Source organism: Silurus aristotelis (genome assembly GCF_946808225.1).
Source record: "Silurus aristotelis genome assembly, chromosome: 17".
Classification (NCBI taxonomy): domain Eukaryota; kingdom Metazoa; phylum Chordata; class Actinopteri; order Siluriformes; family Siluridae; genus Silurus; species Silurus aristotelis.
Window position 1 is genome coordinate 1,618,500 of NC_139590.1, and position 22,137 is coordinate 1,640,636.

The 22,137-nt window shown below is 40.5% G+C and overlaps 1 protein-coding gene across 4 annotated transcripts in view; it reads left to right on the forward strand.

Moving 5' to 3' along the window:
* ppfia3 (PTPRF interacting protein alpha 3) overlaps positions 1 to 22,137 on the forward strand; it is a 58,906-nt gene that overhangs the window by 22,576 nt on the left and 14,193 nt on the right. For all 4 annotated transcript variants that reach the window (XM_083566832.1, XM_083566835.1, XM_083566833.1 and 1 more), the window contains exons 7-24: positions 1 to 92; positions 1,189 to 1,281; positions 6,613 to 6,665; positions 7,635 to 7,728; positions 8,918 to 9,052; positions 10,221 to 10,304; positions 11,869 to 12,000; positions 12,084 to 12,146; positions 12,812 to 12,891; positions 13,204 to 13,369; positions 13,452 to 13,645; positions 15,115 to 15,355; positions 15,621 to 15,754; positions 17,833 to 17,984; positions 18,941 to 19,034; positions 19,524 to 19,605; positions 20,607 to 20,807; positions 21,571 to 21,633. The exon at positions 1 to 92 is cut by the window's left edge and continues 37 nt beyond it. In XM_083566832.1, coding sequence (XP_083422958.1) covers positions 1 to 92; positions 1,189 to 1,281; positions 6,613 to 6,665; positions 7,635 to 7,728; positions 8,918 to 9,052; positions 10,221 to 10,304; positions 11,869 to 12,000; positions 12,084 to 12,146; positions 12,812 to 12,891; positions 13,204 to 13,369; positions 13,452 to 13,645; positions 15,115 to 15,355; positions 15,621 to 15,754; positions 17,833 to 17,984; positions 18,941 to 19,034; positions 19,524 to 19,605; positions 20,607 to 20,807; positions 21,571 to 21,633 — 2,153 coding nt within the window. The remainder of the gene's footprint in view (positions 93 to 1,188; positions 1,282 to 6,612; positions 6,666 to 7,634; positions 7,729 to 8,917; positions 9,053 to 10,220; positions 10,305 to 11,868; positions 12,001 to 12,083; positions 12,147 to 12,811; positions 12,892 to 13,203; positions 13,370 to 13,451; positions 13,646 to 15,114; positions 15,356 to 15,620; positions 15,755 to 17,832; positions 17,985 to 18,940; positions 19,035 to 19,523; positions 19,606 to 20,606; positions 20,808 to 21,570; positions 21,634 to 22,137) is intronic.

Consider the following 22,137-nt stretch of genomic DNA (forward strand, 5'->3'; position numbering starts at 1 on the left):
GAGAGATTGACAGACAGAGGGAGGGTGAGATCGAACGCCAGAGGGCAGAGCTTTCTCAGCTCAAAGAACGACTGGCCCTCATGTGCAGACAGGTGTGTGTGTGTGTGTGTGTGTGTGTGTGTGTGTGTGTGTGTGTGTGTGTGTGTGTGTGTGTGTAAGAGAGACAGAGACCTTTTTACAGTTACACGGTTGCTATAAAGATGTGCGTGGTTTCTTTACCGTGATGACCTCTAGTGGACGACTGGAGGACTGCAGTTCGTTATTTATTACAGTTACATCATACCTCTCTCTCTCTCTCTCTCTCTCTCTCTCTCTCTCTCTCTCTCTCTCTCTCTCGCTGCATCTCATTTTATCTGTCTCAGTCTCCTTCTGTTTCTCTGTGTCTGTTATATTCTCTATTTCTCTAATTTGTCTTCTCTCCTTCTCTCTTCCCTCTTTTATTTTGTTCTCTCTATTTTTCCAGGTCTCGAGTTTTCTCGATTAGTTTTTCTTCTCAAGATTTAAAGGTTGCTTTATTAGCATGACAAATATTGACTTTTGTTTTGCCAAAGCACAGAACATACAGACACAACAGCAGAAATAACAATAAACTGTGATAATAATAATAATAATAATAATAATAATAATAATAATAATAATAATAATAATAAAAAATAACAATATAATTATAGAGTCGAATAAAGAATAGTTTGAATAAATACGTAGTTCTAATATTCATTACAAAAAGGAAAGTAAATGTGTGTGTGTGGGTGTGTGTGTGTGGGTGTGTGTATGTGTGTGTGTGAGTGTGTGTGTGTGTGTTGCAGACAATAGTTGACATGATCACACACTGTCCCTCACCTGGTGGCAGGTGTGTATGTAGTGGGCTGTGAGTCTGCAGTTTGCTGTGCTCCTCCAGTAGGTGGCGCAGTTTGGGAAGGGGAGTTAAAATTGGGGATGATTTGGATCATTTTGGTGAAGAATTTGTTTCGAATGTGTTTGTATTTGGTGCATTCAGTGAGGGTCTCTCTTTCTTTCTCTCTTTATTGGTATGACAGAGGTGTGTCTTATGGGCCGTGCATTTTTATAATAAATAAGCATAAGTTTGATTTTATATAAATATATATATATGTGTGTGTGTGTGTGTGTGTGTGTGTGTGTGTGTGTGTGTGTGTGTGTGTGTGTGTGTGTGTGTGTGTGTGTTTGAAGGTTGGAGAGATCGAGGAGCAGCTCACTGCTGCCAGGAGGGAAGTGACCAAGACTGAGGAGGCCAATCAGAAGCTTCAGAGGGAGATAAAAGAGGTTTTGAAAGCACACACACACACACACACATACATACACACACACACACACACACACACACACACACACACACACACACACACACACACACACACACACACACACACACACACACACACACTCCTTCCCCTATTCTTCACCACAGTGATTGCTCCTGTCATGATGTGGTGATTAATTGTGATGGGTGTGTGACTGTCGGCTACAACGCAATACACACACACACACACACACACACACACACACACACACACACACACACACACACACACACACACACACCTCGTCTGTCATTCTTCTCTGATTTTCTAGATGATGTTGAGTCACTTTGTTTTTTGCTTCATCTGAAATGTCTGCCATCTTGGCAGCAGCAGTGAGTTTTCATGTCACGGCAAATTCGCTCTGGAATTTTCCTTTTATGATAAAGATCTTCGCGACGCAACGTGACGCCCCTTTGGGCTCGATCTCGTTCTCCTCCGTACTGTTTCAAACCGTTTCAATCCGGTGATCCAGAAGAAGCGATTCGTCAATCAAAAACACCGAAACCGAGCGATGGATTTAGAGCAAAATATTACAACTGAATAGAATCAAAACTTTAAATCCAAATGAAAAAAAAAAACATAAGATACAAATTAGTTACGTTCAAAACACAAAAGATTCTAAACGCAACTGAATCGAAGCTCTTTTTATCGGCCGATTCGAATCGACTCACAACATGATATATCATACTGCAAAGTCGACTCGACTGCAAACGGTTCATCAACCGAGCGTCTCGAAACGATCCAATTTAAATGAACAGGTTCGGAGATGCAGCAGCAAAAGAAATGCTTTAAAGACGAGCGTCTCAGAGAAAAAACGTTCGAATCGGTCAATTTAACCAAAACCAGGTAAAAAAAACCCCGACATTTAAAAAAAAAGAAAACATGTCAAAACACTGATTCACGATTAATAAATCAATACCAAGGGTTTGAAAGTAATACAATTAAAAACATGCGATAGGTGAAAATACACAAAGTGGCAACCTAATATGTGTACAGAATCCCTGTATATCTTTACAAACCGTCCCAACACTCTTATAAAACTTACCAATTATCTCAAACCTACAACATTTTAACATCGAAAAATTCGATATGGGTTCTAACCTATGAAGATACAACTTAATGATGAAGATGATGATGAATTAAGTGTGCAGTACCAATGATGATGAAGGTGATAATGATGAAATTAATGTACTGCAACCTATACACCGCAAAATCCCGCGATACGGGAAAAAATCCGCAAAACTAAATTCCATCTGTTCCATGTTAAAACCGGCGTTACAGTGAGACCGCGGAAGCGGAACCGGGATGTGGCGAGGGACTACTGTATACGAAAATAACTGAATATTTTTCAATATCTACGTAAAGAAAGGACGTCGTGAATAAATGTGTGCCGTGTTGAAGGTTTTCATTTCGCCTCATATATTTATTTGTTTCTATTTTTTTATAAAAACGGTCAAACAGAAATGCGCGCTGAATTAATCGGGCGTTAATAAAATTTGTGCCGTTAAAATGAGTTTGCTTCAACGATTTTATTTTCGACAACCATAAATAAAAAGAAAGAATGAAAGAAAGAATTAATAATAAAAAAAATATATATATATATATATATACATATAGTACAGACCAAAAGTTTGGACACACCTTCTCATTCAAAGAGTTTTCTTTATTTTCATGACTATGAAAATTGTAGATTCACACTGAAGGCATCAAAACTATGAATGAACACATGTGGAATTATATATGGAATTATATACATAACAAAAAAGTGTGAAACAACTGAAAAATGTCATATTGTAGGTTCTTCAAAGTAGCCACCTTTTGCTTTGATTACTGCTTTGCACACTCTTGGCATTCTCTTGACGAGCTTCAAGAGGTAGTGACCTGAAATGGTCTTCCAACAGTCTTGAAGGAGTTCCCCGAGAGATGCTTGGCACTTGTTGGCCCTTTTGCCTTCACTCTGCGGTCCAGCTCACCCCTAAACTATCTCGATTGGGTTCAGGTCCGGTGACTGTGGAGGCCAGGTCATCTGGCGCAGCACCTCATCACTCTCCTTCTTGGTCAAATAGCCCTTGATGCCTTCAGTGTGACTCTACAATTTTCATAGTCATGAAAATAAAGAAAACTCTTTGAATGAGAAGGTGTGTCCAAACTTTTGGTCTGTACTGTATATATATGTTAACTTAGAGCAAGCTGTATGTAAGGTGTGTGTATGTAGAGAAATATGGGATCTATAAATTAGATGTACTTTGTATGTGCAAATATATACACACAGTGTATATACAGATATGTAGAAGATCGTTGAGGATCTCCTATGGAATTACAGTTATGCACAGTTATAATGAATAAGGGAGGTGGTATCTTAGTCATTAGGGCTCTGGGTTACTGATTGGAAGGATGGGGTATCGCCAAACTGCCATTTATGGGCCCTTAAGCAAGGCCCTTAACCCTCTGTGCTTCAGGGGCACTATATCATGTCTGACCCTGCACTCTGACCCCAGTTTCCTAACATTGCTGGGATATTCCAAGAAAGAATTTCACTGTGCTAACAAAAAAACACTTTATAATAATCCAGAAATGATACATTTGTACAGAGTGGAGCAGAACTGCAGGATGATTACTGGCAGTAGAATTGATGGAGTTCGGTGATGGGAGATGGAGGAAAGCTGGCCCTGGACCTGCTGGTTCTGATATAGTGATTAACCTCCAATGGAAAATTTAAAAACCAATAACTCCATGTGAGCAATAGAAAGGGAGCAATTATAAACAAGTTAATTTAAACAAATCAATTTGAGTCAAAACAAGTCGCTTTGAGCGCGGTTTAAAACACGCCGAAACGTGCGACATAAACGAAAACGAGACGTTAGAAATTGATTTCGATTCAGCTGCAAAGTAAATGTTTTAAAACAGACACACGGGTTCACAAAAATAGTTTGGAAAAAAAACAAAGATTGCAAACAATACAGTACAATTTGATTTAAAAACGCTGTGTGTGAAACAATCAAAACCAGATATCTGGAATAAACTGAATCCAAACACATTTCGGTGATTTAGACCAGCGATTCAACTCCAACGTCACGTATTATAACATTGACTTCAAAACAAATGACTCCAATCGAATGATAGAAAGCAATTAATTATAAATGAGGTCATTGAAACAATCAGTTTGAGTCGAAACAAGTGCTTCACTTCGGAGCGATTTAACACGGTTTACAACATGCAAAATACCGAAAGCTAAACGTTTGAAAGTCATTTAGATTCAGCAGTTCAGCTGCAAAGTTAATTATGTGAAGCAAACACAATTCCAGCCTATAAATCAACCAGTTCCACGCAAACTGTTTGAAACGAGGGATTTAATATCAAAGTCATTTACAACAATCAATCCAAAACCAGAGATCGCAAGGATTTTAAACCAGCTGAGTGTGAAACGATCAAAACCAGATATCTGGAATAAACTGAATCCAAATCAATGTTTTGGTGATTAAGACCAAACTCTAAATAACGTGTTAAATAATTGCCCTCATAAACAAATGACTTGAAGCCCACGATTAAAGGACGGCAATTGTACATGAGTTCATTTAAACAAATTGATTTACAGATTTAACACGTGTCTAAAACCTACATTCCGAAAAGATACAAAACGTCTGAAAAGATGATTCGTCTCAGCTCGAAAATAAACAATAATTCGAAACAAGCCTACGAAAGAAATGGATGAAAATCAAAACAGGAGATTTGTGAAGAACCGAATCGAAAATAAAACACATCATTTATTCAAGTGTCAATCAATTCAGTAGGACTGAGATCATTTCTCTTTCTCAATCTCTTCTCTTCTCTTCTCTTCTCTTCTCTTCTCTTCTCTTCTCTTCTCTTCTCTTCTCTCGCTGTTGTGCAACAGCCGACCACCCACAAACTCTTAGTAACACACAAACAGTGTGTGGTTAGCATTCCAGGCAACAGTCTATCGGCGTTACCTCGAGCGTGTTAGCACTAGCCTGTGTTAGCCTTTTGTGTCTGGTTAGCCTCCGGCTCTGCTACACTTCACCCATCAATAACTGTTGATCTGATGATAATATTTTGGAATACTGATCTTTACAAAAGGCGACAAAGCGGCCGTGTTTACACACCGCCGATATTAATCTGATGTCTGGCTTAGTAGGAATTTGAAACGAGTAAACAAATAAATAAAAACAATGTTTACACCCGAATCACAATACGGCAATTTGATTCAAATGAGTGCGAATAAAATGTCAAGTAGATGAAGAATCGAGATAATAATGGATTGTTCTTTCTCAGATCCAGTATCTCATACAGTGTTGTAGTTTCAGAATTAACGTTTGATGCTCCGTGCAATTTTAGTTATTTTGTACCTATCGCTAATTATTCTCCAACATTTCTGAGGTAAATGTTAATGTTCTGAACAGTTCTGCTTCTTGTGGAATCCTTTTCAGGGTCTGGAGAATTGTGGAAACACAGGGGTTTTTATAAAAGAGACACGTGCATGTTCCTCTTGTAAAACTTGCCAGAGATGTTCTTCACTAGATAGAGATTTTTTTTTCTTCATCCCAGAGCAGTTTAGTAGGATTGAAGTGCGGTGACTGGGCAGGTGTTTCCATGATAAACATCACTCCAGACGTCTGTCTGCTCTCTAAATAACTCTTACAGAACTCAGACGTACACTTCGGCTCATCGTCTTGTTGTACGGTGAAGTCTGTTCTGATGAGCCGCAGTCCAGACGGAACTGCGAGGTGGTGAAGTATGGAATGGGAGCCATGTTGGTTCAGGATTCCTTTCACTTTCTGGAACTTTCCCTGTTCCAAAACAACCTCAAATAATGAAGCTTCCACCTCCATGTGTGTCTGTGAGGGGGATGCAGTCTGATCACATCTTCTCTTTTGTTCTCCATCTTACGCAAGATCTTGTTTGTTGCATAGAAACAAAAGGAACAAGCACGTGTTTCAAAAACATAAAAGACTATATCTTAGGCTTTGTACGTGTCTGTACGTGTTGGCTAGTTAAATTATTCGTCTCAGAAATTAGCCTAGTTTTTATCTAGCCTGCATTGGTGTTCCTCAGTTGCCTAGCAATAGCATGCTCGATGTTGATACAAAACATTCCATGTTCTTATGAAGTTATTTGCCTTTCAGCTCATTTCACAGGGATTATAAATTATTCTGTAACAAATGGGAAATAAATAAAAAGTGTGAACATCTGCAAATGTTAAACAGTTTGCATGCTGGTAGCTAGCTAATTTATTTTATGCTAGCTACCTTCCATAACATCTCTTTCTTTCTTATAGGCTTTGTGTCAGAGAGAGGATATGGAGGAGAGAATTACGACTTTAGAACGCAGGTAAAGTGTGTGTGTGTGTGTGTGTGTGTGTGTGTGTGTGTGACAAAACGTTGAATTTGTAATAAGCAGCTCCCCAACACGTCCACATACACCAACTTTGAGTAAAGCTCCTGTATGAGCTCTTGTAGCTCACTTTCCTGAAGAAGGTCATGCTGTTGATGATCGACGGGTCACGACTGTTTTAGCAGCAAAAGTTGTCCAACACGATATTAGGCAGGTTTTCATAATGTTACGCCTGTACGTGTATAACCGCATAGTGTCTATGGGGGTCACGTGATAAAAGAACGAACAACTCGGACTAGAAGTTGCTCATGCGCGCCCTGGAGAAAATGTATGAATCACTCTTTGAGACGATTCGTTTTTCCGAACAACTCGTCAATAATGGAAACCGTTGCTCCTGTTTCAGTCAGAACTGTTCACCAATCCATGCTGCTGTTTATAAATAATGCAGCTCAACATTCTGTGGTGCAACTAAGGTAATAATCCAGGGGTAGGTGTGAGGCGTTACAGGAGGTTAGAGCACGATGTGGAGGTGAAGGAACGTCCTGAGGTGAAGCGGAGAGCATTAGAATGGATCATCACTTTATACCATGGTCACTTCCCAGCATTGTGGAGTTCAAGCTGACATTGAAAATTACGATTTGTTACCGCTACAATTCTGCAGTTCCAAATTAAACCCAGATATAAAGTAGTTCCAGAAGATTACATTTATTTACAAGAGAGAGAGACAGAGAGAGAGAGAGAGAGAGAGAGAGAGAGAGAGAGAGAGAGAGAGAGAGAGAGTGTTTCTGTGCAATGTCTCTAATAATAATGAAGCTGTTGGTGTTAACTCCTAGTGCCGTTTTTCACTCAATTTCTTGTTTTAAGAAATATACAGCTGATAAAAAACGAATTTAGTTGTAGTGCTGCTTCTGTTCCAAAACTTCTTGAAGTCAGTGGTGAGATCAGAAGTCTGTTGTTGTCCTGCAGGTACCTGAGCGCCCAGCGGGAGGCGACGTCTCTTCACGACATCAAAGACAAGCTGGAGAATGAACTGGCCAGTAAGGAATCTCTATACAGACAGGTACACGCTCTGAGCTATGAAGTGTGTGTGTGTGTGTGTGTGTGTGTGTGTGTGTGTAGTAAACTGAATATCCTATGTGGGACCCCTGATTTTTTCAACCATTAATCCCCCACACTGTTACCACAAATTTGGAGGCACACGATTGTAAATGAAGTCTTTGGATGCTGTAGTAGAAACCTTTCCCTCCACTTGAACAAGGAGACTAAAAACAGTTCCAGAGTGACGATGCCCCTGTGCACAAAGCATTCTCTATGAAGATCTGCTTTCCATGAGTTGGAAGATGTGGAAGATCTCCTGCTATAGAGCTCCAACCCTATTGAAACACTTTGGGATGAATTTTTCCTGCTGACTGCACCCCAGACCTCCACACCTTCTCACCTACATCAGTACCTGACTTCACGAACAGCCTTATGGCTGAATGAATCTCCACAGAATCTAGTGGAACATCTTCCCAGAAGAATAGAGCTCGTAATAACAGCACATGGAAACTATGGAAAAGTACATAGCAATCTTATGGTCAGCTGTCCAAAAACTTTTGGCCATTCAGTGTATATTATATAATATTATATACATATATATTACTCTGATAATTAGCAGAAAATGTTTTATTTCTTAATTTCTTAAAACAAGCAAATATAATTTTTTAAATAATTTTATAATCAGGATTAATAACATTATATTTAGTTTTGGGTCGTTTTTATTATAGAAAATATATAAAATATTATTTTCTTTAGTTTAAAATGGTTTAAAATTCAGGATATTTACTGGTGAATGTTATAGTCATTTATTTGAAAGTTCAAAGCTTTAATTCCTATTCTACTATTTATTTATATTTATTTATTTATTTATTTATATTTACTTATTTGTTGACTTATTTAAATTGTTTTATTCTCTATTTTAATTATAATGGCAATTGTTATTATTATTATTATTTTTTTTGTTGCTATTATTATTATTGTAAATCTGATCTAATAAAAAATAATTAATTAATTGGATTAATTATTAAATGCAAATAATTTGAAGCCATGTTGTCGTGTGTGTGTGTGTGTGTGTGTGTGTGTGTGTGTGTGTGTGTGTGTGTGGGAGTATATATATACAATATTCTTGTCTGCCTTCTCTCTCTCTCTCTCTCTCTCTCTCTCTCTCTCTCTCTCTCTCTCTCTCTCTCTCTCTCTCTCTCTCTTTGCAGAGTGAGGAGAAGAACAGGCAGCTGCAGGAACGTCTGGATGATGCAAAGCAGAAGCTCCAGCAGACGCTGCAGAGAGCTGAGACACTGCCCGAGATCGAGGCTCAGCTTGCACAGAGAGTGGCTGCCCTCAATAAGGTATCTCACACACACACACACACACACACACACACACACACACACACACACACACTCCCACATTGATCATTAACACTATATTCCCTCTCTTTGATCTCGTAAGTATTGGCTCCCTCAGCTGTGGCGTGTTTTGTGCATTAACGTTGTGTGTATGTTCTGGAGGTCTGTGCTGTACAGAACTCTCACATCTCACTGTCTCACCCAAATATTTACTTTTCCCCTAAATTCCTGCCTCAGTCACGTTACACACACTCGATTACGGGATGTAGTGCTCAGGCTCAGAGATCCAAACCTAAAAACCATCAAATTTATTCTCCAATTAACATGTTCAGCGTCAATTTGGATTTTGTAGATGGAAAATTATTTATATAAAAAAAAGCACCAAATATTGCACACACACACACACACACACACACACACACACACACACACACACACACACACACACACACACACACACACACACACGTTATATTTCAGACAGTGAAGTAATAAATCAACCGGAAAAGCAAACAGAATAAAACTAATTCAGGCCTCAGAACTGGAGATCTGGAGAACTGAAAATTTGGAGTCCTTGAGAACTGAAAATCTGGAGATCTGGAGAACTGAAAATCTGGAGATCTGGAGAACTGAAAATCTGGAGACCTGGAGAACTGAAAATCTGGAGAACTGAAAATCTGGAGAGCTGGAGAACAGGATATTTGGAGATCCGGAAAACTGGAGAGTTAAATAAAGAAGTGTAGCGTTGTAGATCTGTAGGTGTTTGAGCATCATTATTGTTACCCAAAAACATATTTAAAGCCAGAGGTTTAAAAATAGGTCAGATACTATTTAGATATTTTTCAGATACCTGCAGCAAATACGGCCAGTAAGCAGATATGACACACACACACACACACACACACACACACACACACACACACACACACACACACATATATATATATACAGGCGTGTAAAAATGTTTTCAGCGATATGAAGTGTGCAGGTATAAGTGTGTAGAACTGTAGGCGTCTGTAGGCCACGCCCACGAAACAAACCAAAAAAAGTCACCAAGATCTCAATAAAAATACTTTTTTATACAAACAAGTTCTTGTGTCTCACACTCTCGTTTATTTTTTGTCTCTTTCTCTCGTCCGTCACGCCACACTTCATCCTTCTGTCACAGGCCGAGGAACGCCATGGCAACTTCGAGGAGCGACTGCGACAGATGGAGGCACAACTGGAGGAGAAGAACCAGGAGCTGCAGAGAGTGAGTCATGATTTTATTCCTTTTACATCATCTCTCTCTCTCTCTCTTTCTCTCTCTCTTCTTTCCTGCCTTCTCTCTCTATCTCAAACTCCCTTTCATTATCTCTCTTTCTCTCTCTCTCTCTCTCTCTCTCTCTCTCTCTCTCTCTCTCTCACTCTATCGTTCTGTTTGATGTTAAAGTTGTTTAACACTCAGCGCTTTAATAACGAACAACCAGAGCATTTCATCCATTAGACTGAGACATTGTGGAATGTGTGTGTGTGTGTGTGTGTGTGTGTGTGTGTGTGTGTGTGTGTGTGTGTGTGTGTGTGTGTGTGTGTATGTGTGTGTGCTTGTACATGTGTGTGATAATTAAAGCTCTGGATATCAGGAAGGTGCAGTTTGTGGTGGGTAGTTGGAGAGAAAGGGTAGAAGAGAACTGCAGAGAAAGAAATAGGGAGATGGAAAGAAATGGAGGGATGGAGACATGGAAAGAGAAGAAAGCATGAAAAGAGATGGAGAGATGGGGAAAAAATGGAGAAATGGAAAGAGATGGAGGGATGGAGAGATGGAAAGAGATGGAGGGATTGGGAGATAGAGAAATGGAAAGAGTTGGAGGGAGTAATAAATAAATATATAAATAGTTGAGAGAAAAAAACGATGAATAAAGGAAAAGAAAAATCAAAGTGATATGAGGCAAGTTTACTTCTAGTTGGGAGTCTTTCTGACCTAAAATCTATTTTTCGAACAACACACACACACACACACACACACACACACACACACACACACACACACACACACACACACACACACACACACACACTTTATTTAGATTGCATCTCTCAACACTATTCTATACTTGTGCTCACGGAGGCAAACTCGCCGGTCTGAATTTAGGATATAGTGCAGGATATAGAGGATATAACGTGAACTAATTTTCTATAAGTAGCAGCTCAATGCACAGTGTATAAAGAATAGTTGACTTTGTTATAACTTGTTAAATCAGTCATGGTCAGAAATCAGAAGGTCTCAGATGTTGTGCTCGATGCTCCATCGTTCATCCTTCTGTACGTTCTGTCCTGCTCATAGATCTGCAGTAACACCAGACTTCATAATCAACTAGATAAAAATGATTTCAGGAAATTTTAGAGTTAATCAAGAATTCTACATTTTTGCCAGGCGATAATCAATAAACAAATGTCACATCTAAAACAAACAATAGAAGAAAGTTACACAACATGATCAGCATAAAACCAGAGCGAGACACATCGAGACTGTGTGGGAAGTTCTGACTACAGAGAGTGTTTCACCAAATCTCCTTAAAATCTTTCCCATCCCTTCCTTGGGACAGGAGGTGAACTAAAAAAACAAATACCACCTCTGGTAGAAACCACCCCCTGATAAAGGTCTTCTCTGGGACAACCCTCACATTAGAACATATTGTAGCATGTACATGTTCTTGTCACTGTGTATGTGTGGGATTTGTTTCACATTTGCTCTGCTGCGCTCTGTCTTTCTCCTCCCGTTCACTTGCTTTCTTTTTCTCATTCTCTCTCTGTGTCTCTATTTGTCTCGTGTCCAGGCGAGACAGAGGGAGAGGATGAATGATGAACACAACAAGCGTCTCTCGGACACCGTGGACAAGCTGTTGTCCGAGTCGAACGAGCGTCTGCAGCTGCACCTGAAGGAGCGCATGGCAGCGCTCGAGGAGAAGGTCAGCGTTCACACAGAACCTAAACATATATGTGTAAAAAGATCTTTTTATGTGTAAGAGTAAGACTCCATGATGTCTCACAGAACGCTCTGTCAGAGGAGCTCGCGAACATGAAGAAGATCCAAGATGATCTGCTGGCAAACAAGGTACATTTACTTCAAAAAACACCTGCACAGGTTTAATTCACATCTGTATACATCAATACACACCTGCACAGATTTTAAACACACCCGCACAGGCATAATTTACATCTGTATGCATCAATATGTACCTACACAGGTTTAATAAACATCTGTATACATCAAAACACACCTGCCCAGATTTAATACACACCTGCACAGGTTGAATACACATCTGTAAACATCAATACACACCTGCACAGATTTAATACGCACCTGCACAGGTTTAATACACATCTGTAGACATCAATACACACCTGCACAGGTTTACTACACATCTGTAGACATCAATACACACCTGCACAGATGTGTAAATGTAATACACATCTGTAGACATCAATACACACCTGCACAGGTTTAATACACATCTGTATACATCAATACACTCCCGCACAGGTTTAATATACACTTGCACAGGTTTAATACAAATTTGTAAACATCAATACAAATGCAGAGATTTAATACACATCTGTATACACCAATACACACATGCACGTATCTGTATTAATTCCTATAAAACATTACTGTTTTTCCCTTTGTCTCACCTTTTCTATTATCTTCTCTTTCTTTTCTTTCTTGTGTTTTTCCTTTTTTTTTTCCTTTTTTATTGCACTCATCTCTCTCTTTATCAGGATCAGCTGATTGCAGAACTGGAGAGGCTGCAGCTGGAACTGGATCAGCTGAGGGGCAGGTCTGGCTCCTCCTACTCTCGGTAAGCTTCTCCTTTTCCTCCTTCAGATTGCAATATGATGACGTGTTGTTCTTTTTTCCCTACTGAGTTTAGTAAAGCAGTATTTGGACACGCTGAGGATTTATGGTGGCTTTATAATGGACTTTCTGGCTTATGGTTTAACTCTGCAAGTATAAACACGTATAAAGGCATTTCCTTAATCATTTATGTCAGATTCTAGGATAAGACAATTATGTTAGCTCACATGATATCACAGTAATGAATCCTGTCAACCAAGCCAAGTACCTATAAGAACCAAAGAAGCATCATGAGGTTCTCGGTTCTCCTCTGCAGCTCTCTTCCTGGCAGCGCTCTGGAGCTCAGGTATTCCCAGGGAGGCGGATCTCTACCTGCCGGCTCCACCACTCACCTGGATCACTACGGCAGTACAGGCTCAGGGGGCGTGGTCAGACGGGCCCACCGTGGACGCTGGGGTGGAGCGAGAGAAGATGCCAGCAAGGTGAGGAGCTTCATTTATGTTTTATGACCACACGAGGCGTAAATTCAAGTTCAGGTCACTAAACCCGTCCACTCCAATGCAGTACGGTGAATGGGAGAGCGGTGCTTTGCTCGGCCCGGGTTTCGAGGGCGGAGTTGAGGGCGGATGCTCCGATGACGAAGAGGACCGCGAGACGCTCTTCGGCTCTGAGCTGCTTTCTCCCAGCGGACAGACGGACGTCCAGACACTGGCCATCATGCTTCAGGAGCAGCTGGAAGCCATCAACAAGGAGATCAAGTGAGCTTCAGATTCTCTAACACTATACTACATTTTGAGTTTTTTCTGATTATTAGATCTGTTTATTTTTCTCCTGAATTTTACACTGATAAAATAGACATTAGTAAATTTTTTGAAACCCATTCAATTCTAAAATCTTATATCTATAAGAACTTAATAATACATTTAGATTTGATTAGATTCAACTTTATTAGCATTGTGCAGGGTACAAGAACAGGGCCATTTACAACCCCAACTTGTAATTGCAACTCCAATTACAACCCCAGGTCCAATAACAATCCTAATTCCAAAAAGTTTGGACACAGCGCAAAATAAAAAACAAAAACAAAATGCAATTATTAGCAAATTTCATAAACCCATACTCTATTCACAATATAACATAAAACTATCAAAGTTTCAACTGAGAATATGTACTATTTTAAGGTAAAAATAAGGCCATTATAAATTTGATGGCTGCAACACGTCTCAAAAAAGTTGGAATGGGGCAACAAAAGTCTGGAAAAAGTAAATGTGAATTAAAATGACACAGAAACACATGCAGATGACTTAAGATGACAGTCCAGGTGTTGAACTGGCCTACCTGCAGTTTAGACCTTTCACCATTTAAAAACATTGGGCGCATCATGAAACGAAAAACACAACAAAGGAAACCCAGAACTGTATAGCATGAAGAATCCTGTATCAGACACATATGGGACAACATTCCTCTCCCAAACTTCAGCAACTTCCTCAGTTCCCAAATGTGTACGCACAGATGACATGATGCTACACAGTGGGAACATTTTTTCGAGAAGTGTTGCAGCCATTAAAATAATGTTTCCCTTAAATAGTATATATATATATATTATAGTTTAAACATTTGGTTTTTTTTTTTTATGTTGAGTAGAATGTGTTTATGGGATTTGCAAATCATTGCATTTAGTTTTTATTTACATATCAAATTTTTTTGGTTTTGGGGTTGTATAAAATCAATGATTCAGGTTTGTTTTCTTTCCATTAAATATGAGACACTGACTACAAATCAGTATGAAATCACGAAGATGATGTAGCCATTAAGAGTTTTTTCTGGGAAAATCGCAGAATGACAAATCTGTGCCTGGAATTTTACTGTAATGGTGTGACGACTTCTTTTTCTCGCTTTTTCCAGCTTTATGACAGCTCCAGCCTTTTCAAAATATATTTAATAACTTTAAGAAGGCTTTTAAATACCGATTCTGGAAAGATCCTGAGAAATTATATGTAACTGTAACACGTTCTGGATGCTGTTGTAAAACGACGATTGTGCCGCAGAGGGTTCTTTTTATAATGACATTAGAATGTTTCACCTCATACTGAATAAGGAGGCACATTAAGGGGAAGATATAGCATGTGTCTCATATGAATTAATTGGTAATTTCTCTGTTTTGAGTTACTTCCAGCTCTTCACATTTCCAGAGATCATTTATTCAGTCTGTGTGTGTGTATGTTAGGTTGATTCAGGAGGAGAAGGAGAACACAGAGCTAAGGGCTGAAGAAATCGAGAGCCGTGTAAGCAGTGTGGCTCTGGATGGACCCCCTGTTCCTCCGTCCTCTTTGGGAAGGGATGCCAGTGGCAGGACCTTCATCACTCCGTCCCTCACCTCCTCCACACTGGCATCCCCCTCTCCGCCCAGCTCGGGTCACTCCACCCCACGCCTGCCCCACTCCCCGGCCCGCGAGTCCGACAGACAGGTAGAGCATCAGTTGGAATATCACACAGTTGTGTAGTTGTGCTTGAGAAATGTGCTGAAAACTCTGGATCAGAATCTAGCTGATGCCTCATCTTGCAAATATGCAATATTAAAAAAAAATTGCTGTTTGAGATTTAACTACAGCAACTCTAACACTACAAAAATGTAACTAATCTCCAGCACTACATGGGGCGCTATAGTACCAGTGAGTACATAAAAAATTACTTATTCATTACACAAAGAATCAACTTTGTTTCCTTTCTCAGAACAACAAGGAAGATGATAGGTCCCTGGCCTTGCTGGACTCCACCCCTCCTCCCACACCTCGCGCACTGCGATTGGATAGAATGAGCCACACCCACCCCGGGGCCATGCTGGATGACAGCCGGGAGTTTCGCAGGTCAGTGAGGAGCCTTAAAGACATTAGTTTATGTTTGTTTAAATAATTAGCAAATCAGAATGGAAAGGACACACACACACACACACACACACACACACACACACACACACACACAGTTTTGGTAAATCTCATGTTAATTTTAAGTACTTATATAGTAGTATCGAATTCTTCGTAACTCGGAAGAGTCTTTAGTTTGATCAGATTTATAAAAGAAAATTCAGTTTTACCCTTTTCTCCAAAAACAGCCAAAATCCCGGAGGCGTGTCATGGGCGGAGCTAAAGAGTAATGAGTTGCACGTTTTTGCGAGTCGCATGCTTTTGCGTAGCGTTCGTTTTTCGAGCCGTGACATTGCTGTAAATAAAAAAGGGACTTTATAGTCCTAAATGGACTATGGCGTACAATCAGATCCAGCCGTACATGTCTGATCCATAATCGTATCCCGAGTCTGAAATTGAGCATCAAGAACACCAGCAGCAACAGTGACTACAGCAGGAGGTGTCTTTATGGTAAGAACAAGCTTCTCCTTCCTTCACATCCAGAAACATACTTCTTTGGAAACGTTCTTCTCGCGCGAGTCCTGTAACGAATGAAGCACGGTGGTGGGGTGTTCTTGCTCTCTTTCTGGTTGCTGTGTGCCCACACAAGGAATTCCACAGTTCATGATGTCATTTAAGGATAGAGACGATAATCCGCTGTGGCGAGAGGAAGAGGAAGAGGATGACATCATGAAGAACTATATTCAAAAGATTTTTAACAGGAGTGTATTTGGCAAAAAAGATTCTGTCTTCCCCTCCAAATTGTTGTTTAAAACTTTGCCCATGTTTAGCATGAGAATCCAAATCTTTAGACTAAAATAGCCTTGATTTGTCACATATACATTACAGCAGAGTGAAATTCTTTTCTTCGCATATCCCAGCTTGTTTGGGAGCTGGGGTCAGAACACAGGGTCAGCCATGATACAGCACCCCTGGAGCACAGAGGGATAAGGGCCTTGCTTAAGGGCCCAAGAGAGGCAGCTTGGCGATACCGGGGCTTGAACCCCCAACCTTCCGATCAGTAATCCAGCACCTTAACCATTGAGCTACCCCTCACAACCCCCCCCAACCCCACCCCTTTAAAAAATGTAAGAAAAAATATTAGAAAAACTATTGTGATCTTTACAAGTGTGTTGTGTTATTAAGTAATATAATATAATAGTATATGATAATTCTTTGGTTGGTATCAAAATGTTTGGAGACTAGCAGTGTAATTCTGACCACATGCGTTACCACGTCTGCGATTTTATCACGGACAGCGAGTTAGAACAAAGAGCAAACATTAAATTTCTGGGAAAACTGGGCAAATCTGCCACAAGGACATCTGGCATGACGTACGTTTGACATACGCTGATGCTTCGATGGTGTTTTAAGCGGCACACTCTCTTCAACATTGGAAAAACATCACTGGAGGACGAAGAGAGATCAGGAAGACCTTCGATGAGCTTAACCCCTGAAATTGTTGAAACCGTTTGGCAACTCGTGCGTGATGATCGGAGAACAATCCACATGAGCTTACTTCTGCACCCACCATACTTGCCAGATTTGCCTCCTGCGGACTTCGCCGTTCCCGAACGATGGAGATCCAGCTCAAAGGTCACTGTTTTGGCACCATTGCGGAGATCCGGCGCGAATTGCAGAAGGTGCTTGACACGCTGGGAGGCGCTGTATTGCTGTGCAAGGGGACTATTTTGAAGTTAATAGTGTGTAAACATAGATAAATAAAGTACTTTCTTGTGAACAGATCGAGTCTCCGAAATTCTTGATACCACCTCTGTATATATATATATATATATATATATATATATATATATATATATATATATATATATATATATATATATATGTAGATTCATCTTATGTTTATGATAGCTATTGTGATAGCTAGCTACCTTGATATTACATATCCAGTTAAACTGAGACTCCCACAACTGTATAGCATTTTAAAAATCTCTCTCTCTCTCTCTCTCTCTCTCTCTCTCTCTCTCTCTCTCTCTCTCTCTCTCTCTCTCTCTGTGTCTGTCTGTCTCTGATCCTTGCAGTCTCTCGGCAGACGGCAGCAGCTCGAACAGCAGTCAGGACTCCCTCCACAAGGCCAGCAAAAAGAAAAGCATTAAGTCTTCCATCGGCCGCCTATTTGGAAAGAAGGAGAAGGGACGCATGGGACAGCCAGGCCGCGAGTCCACCTCTTTGGGTGAGCCAGGGACAAGCATATTATAGACAGGGACACAATACCAGGACATGAAGGACAGTGATTGAGAGACAGGGACATGACCTATTGAGACATAAGGGACAGGGGCATTGGGAAAGAGTGGGACATGAAGGGCAGAGACACAAGAGACCATGACATTGAATTTGATACATGAAGGACAGGTATATGATAAATACCAGGACATAAGAAACAGGGACAATGAAGGATAAGAATATGAGGGTCAGGGACATAAAGGGCAGAGACTCAAGAGACCAGGACATGAAGGGACAAGACATAAAGGACAGGGATAGGAAGGACAGGGATATGAAGGACGGGGATACAGGAACATTAAGGGCAGAGGCACAGGAGACCAGGACATGAACAGCTGAGACATAAAAGACAGGTATATGAAAGACAGGGACATGAAGAGCAGAGACACAAGAGACCAAGAAGTGATGGGATAAGACATGAAGGACAGGGATATGAAGTTTGGACAAAAGACCAGGAAATGACTGGTTGAGACATAAGGGACAGGGACAATGAAGGAAAGTGATATGATGGAGAAGGACATGAAGGGCAGAGACCCAAGAGACCAGGACATCAAGGGACAAGACATAAAGGACAGGGATAGGGATACATGAACAATAAAGCAGAAGACTCAGGAGACCAGAGCGTGATGGGATGAAACAGGAAGGACAGGGATATAAGAGACAGGGACATGAGGGCCAAGACACGAGAGACCAGGATATAAACGGATGAGTTGTGAAGGACAAGGATATGGTATATAGGACATGACTGGTTGAGACATAAGAGACAGGGACAGTGAAGGATATAATCTGATTTGATATAATATGATGTGAAAGAGGGGGACATGAAGGACAGGGTGTATCCGAGTCTCCCTGTTTCTCTCGCTATGCAATTTCCCAACTGGTTAGGTTTTGCCTTGTTTTCTGTTCCAGCTTCCACTCCCTCTGATGATCTCGGCTCCGTCGACCCACTCGGCCTCACCAAGATGGCCGGACCCGTGGACAAGGACCGCCGCAGCAAGAAGAAGTACGCTCGTCTCACTTTCACTCAATAGGGGCTGTGTCTCAAATCACACACTTCTTCAAGGTTCAGTAGGGGATATGATGTTTGAGCAGCGGAGATGTTTAACACAGAGACCGATGAGTGCTATATCGAAAAACAGGAAGCTATAACTAATCACCTTTTGCTAGCTACACTATATAGCTATATGGTCCAACATTCTTTGGACACCTAACCATCTGTTTTTTTAGCATCCCATTCCTAATGTTGTCTCCATTTCCTGTTATAATAAACTCCACTCTTCTGGGAAGATGTTCCGGTTGGAGATTTATTCAACCACAGGGGTTTTAGAAAGTCAGATATTGATGTAGGTGAGGTGAGGAGGCAATGGATCTACTGGTCTAGAAAATCGAACACAAAGCATCTAATTCTCTGCTCTTTATTGAGTGTATCTCATTCTTGTTGTGCTTTTGATGTGAAAATCATGGTTTTGTTATTAATCCTTATTTCTTAAAGGCACGAGCTGTTGGAAGAGGCGTGTCGTCAGGGGCTTCCCTTCGCCTCGTGGGACGGCCCCACCGTGGTGTCCTGGCTTGAGGTTTGGACCTTTACATTTAATACCTAATATTTATGTATTTTATGCAGTGTACATACAACACCAGACGATACACAAACACATTCCACCCTGTCCAAGCCAGTAGGTGTCACTCTAGAGTGCTTAAAAGTTTTCTCATAGAATAGACTGTGTGGACACCTGAGCATTAGATTATGTGCTTCTTTTCAAACCTCCCATTCCACATTAAATGGAAGATGTTCCACTTAATTCTGTGGAGATTCAGTGAGACACAAGGGTGTTGTTAAAGCAGGTACTGATGTAGGTGAGGTGAGGAGGCCTGGGGTGCAGTCAGCAGGAAAACCTCAATAGGTTCAATAGGGTTGGAGGTATATAGAAGGAGATCTCCCATTTCTTTCAACCCATGGAAAGCAGATCTTTATCCAAAAAGGTTCCAAAGATGTGCCTCCAATTTTGTGGTAACAGTTTGAGAAAGAACCACATACAGCTGGAAAAGTCAGTTGTCCCAATAATTTTGTCCATATATTGTAGTTAGCAACTAGACCATGAAAATATGATGAAAATATCCAAAATGTCGACATGTACCTCCAGATTTGTTGGTAAATTAACAAGTAAATGGTTTGCAAGACACAAAAAACTGAAATTAAGAACAGCCAACAAGCAGAAAACAACCGTTTCACCTCAGGGAATTGAATCCTCTGTATGCGCTTCAGAAATGTAGATATCAGTAACTAAGTACTTGTGAGAGGATCAGAGTAAAAGCTAGCTGCTAATCAATGAGGCTAGCAGTTTCACAAGCTCAGAGATAATTGCTAAGCTTTATAAAGTACGAGAAGCTCTAAAAGATGAGACAGAAATTTCAGGAACATGCACATTTTACCTCAGAAATGTTGCTAAATGCAAGTTACTATTTACTATTTGTCACCATGTTGTTTTAATGTATCTTAACATTTTTCTCTTTTTCTTGCTATCCTTCTATCTCTTTATTTCTCTATCTCCCTCCCTCTCTCTCCTCCATCTCACAGTTGTGGGTAGGCATGCCTGCATGGTACGTGGCTGCATGTCGCGCTAACGTGAAGAGCGGTGCGATCATGGCTAATCTGTCCGACACGGAGATCCAGCGTGAGATCGGAATCAGTAACCCGCTGCACCGCCTCAAACTGCGACTCGCCATCCAGGAGATGGTGTCGCTCACCAGCCCATCTGCCCCGGCCAGCACCCGCTCTGTAAGAACACACACACACACACACACACACACACACACACACACACACACACACACACACACACAAACACGTTGCCCCTTTACAAAGAACAAAGGGGACACCTGTATACCTTTTAATCTGCATTTTAAATCCGGAAATTGAAGTGTTTACGTAGATTAGTGGTTAAAGCATCGAACGTTGCCTCCGAACGGCATGAGTTTAAATCCCAGCAACACCAATCTACCACTACTGGGCCCCTAAGCAAGGCCCTAAACCCTATAGCTGCTTAGTTGCATGAATGAGATATGGGTTTAAGGGCCTTGCTCAGTGGCCCAGGAGTTGCAGCTTGGTGTGGATGGGATTTGAACTCACAACCTTCAGCTCCAAAGTCGATTTGTATAAGGGCATCTGATAGATAGATAGATAGATAGATAGATAGATAGATAGATAGATAGATAGATAGATAGATAGATAGATAGATAGATAGATAGAACTTCACTGTCATTGCAGTTTAGCATCTAACAGAAGTGCAAATAGTAAATCAAGCAATTGCGCAAACTGACAAGTGCAGATAAATATGTAAAACACAGTTTTTTATTATTGAGGTCAAATCTCTATCACATGGCATTTCTGGAAGTCTAAAAAAAATTTCTTGATCTGTGTGTATTTCACCCAAATAAAAGACCTGGATCATGAGAGGCAACACACCTTTATCTAGCTTTTAGTTTTTGAAGAAAAGCACTGAAAAAGAGCAATAAATAACAACGTTGTGTGTGTTTTTCAGTCAACCAGTAACGTTTGGATGACGCATGCTGAAATGGAGTCTCTTACTGCAGCCACCAAGCCAGTGAGTAGCTTCCGTTTCTCTTTTTTCAACAACTACATCCACCACATGTCCATGTTACCTGATAATCCGTCTGGTTCTGATTCTGGATCATCCATCAGTCGTCTATCACACTGCAACACAGCCTCAGAATGGAACACAGCACATGTTTTAACTCTCAGAGCCCCGGAGTCTAACAGAGGGCAAAACATAACAGCAAAACACTTAAAATGTCCTTAATATGTTCATTATTTACAAGACCAAAACACGCTTTCACCTGCAACTCTCCAAATACATTTTGTTATAAGCTTTGTGTCTCTTAGCTAGCTAGCAGGAAGTAAAACAATTAATATGTAATATGACTATTAAAATTTTCTCAGAAATCCTGTCATGTTACCGTACCTAATTTTGCCCTGAAAATAGTTCAAGATTTTTTTGAAATCCACTCAGGTTTATTTAACTAGTTAGAGTTAGCAGTGAACACTACAAATAAGTGTGATATCTTTCTCACAGAAAAATCTCTGTAAA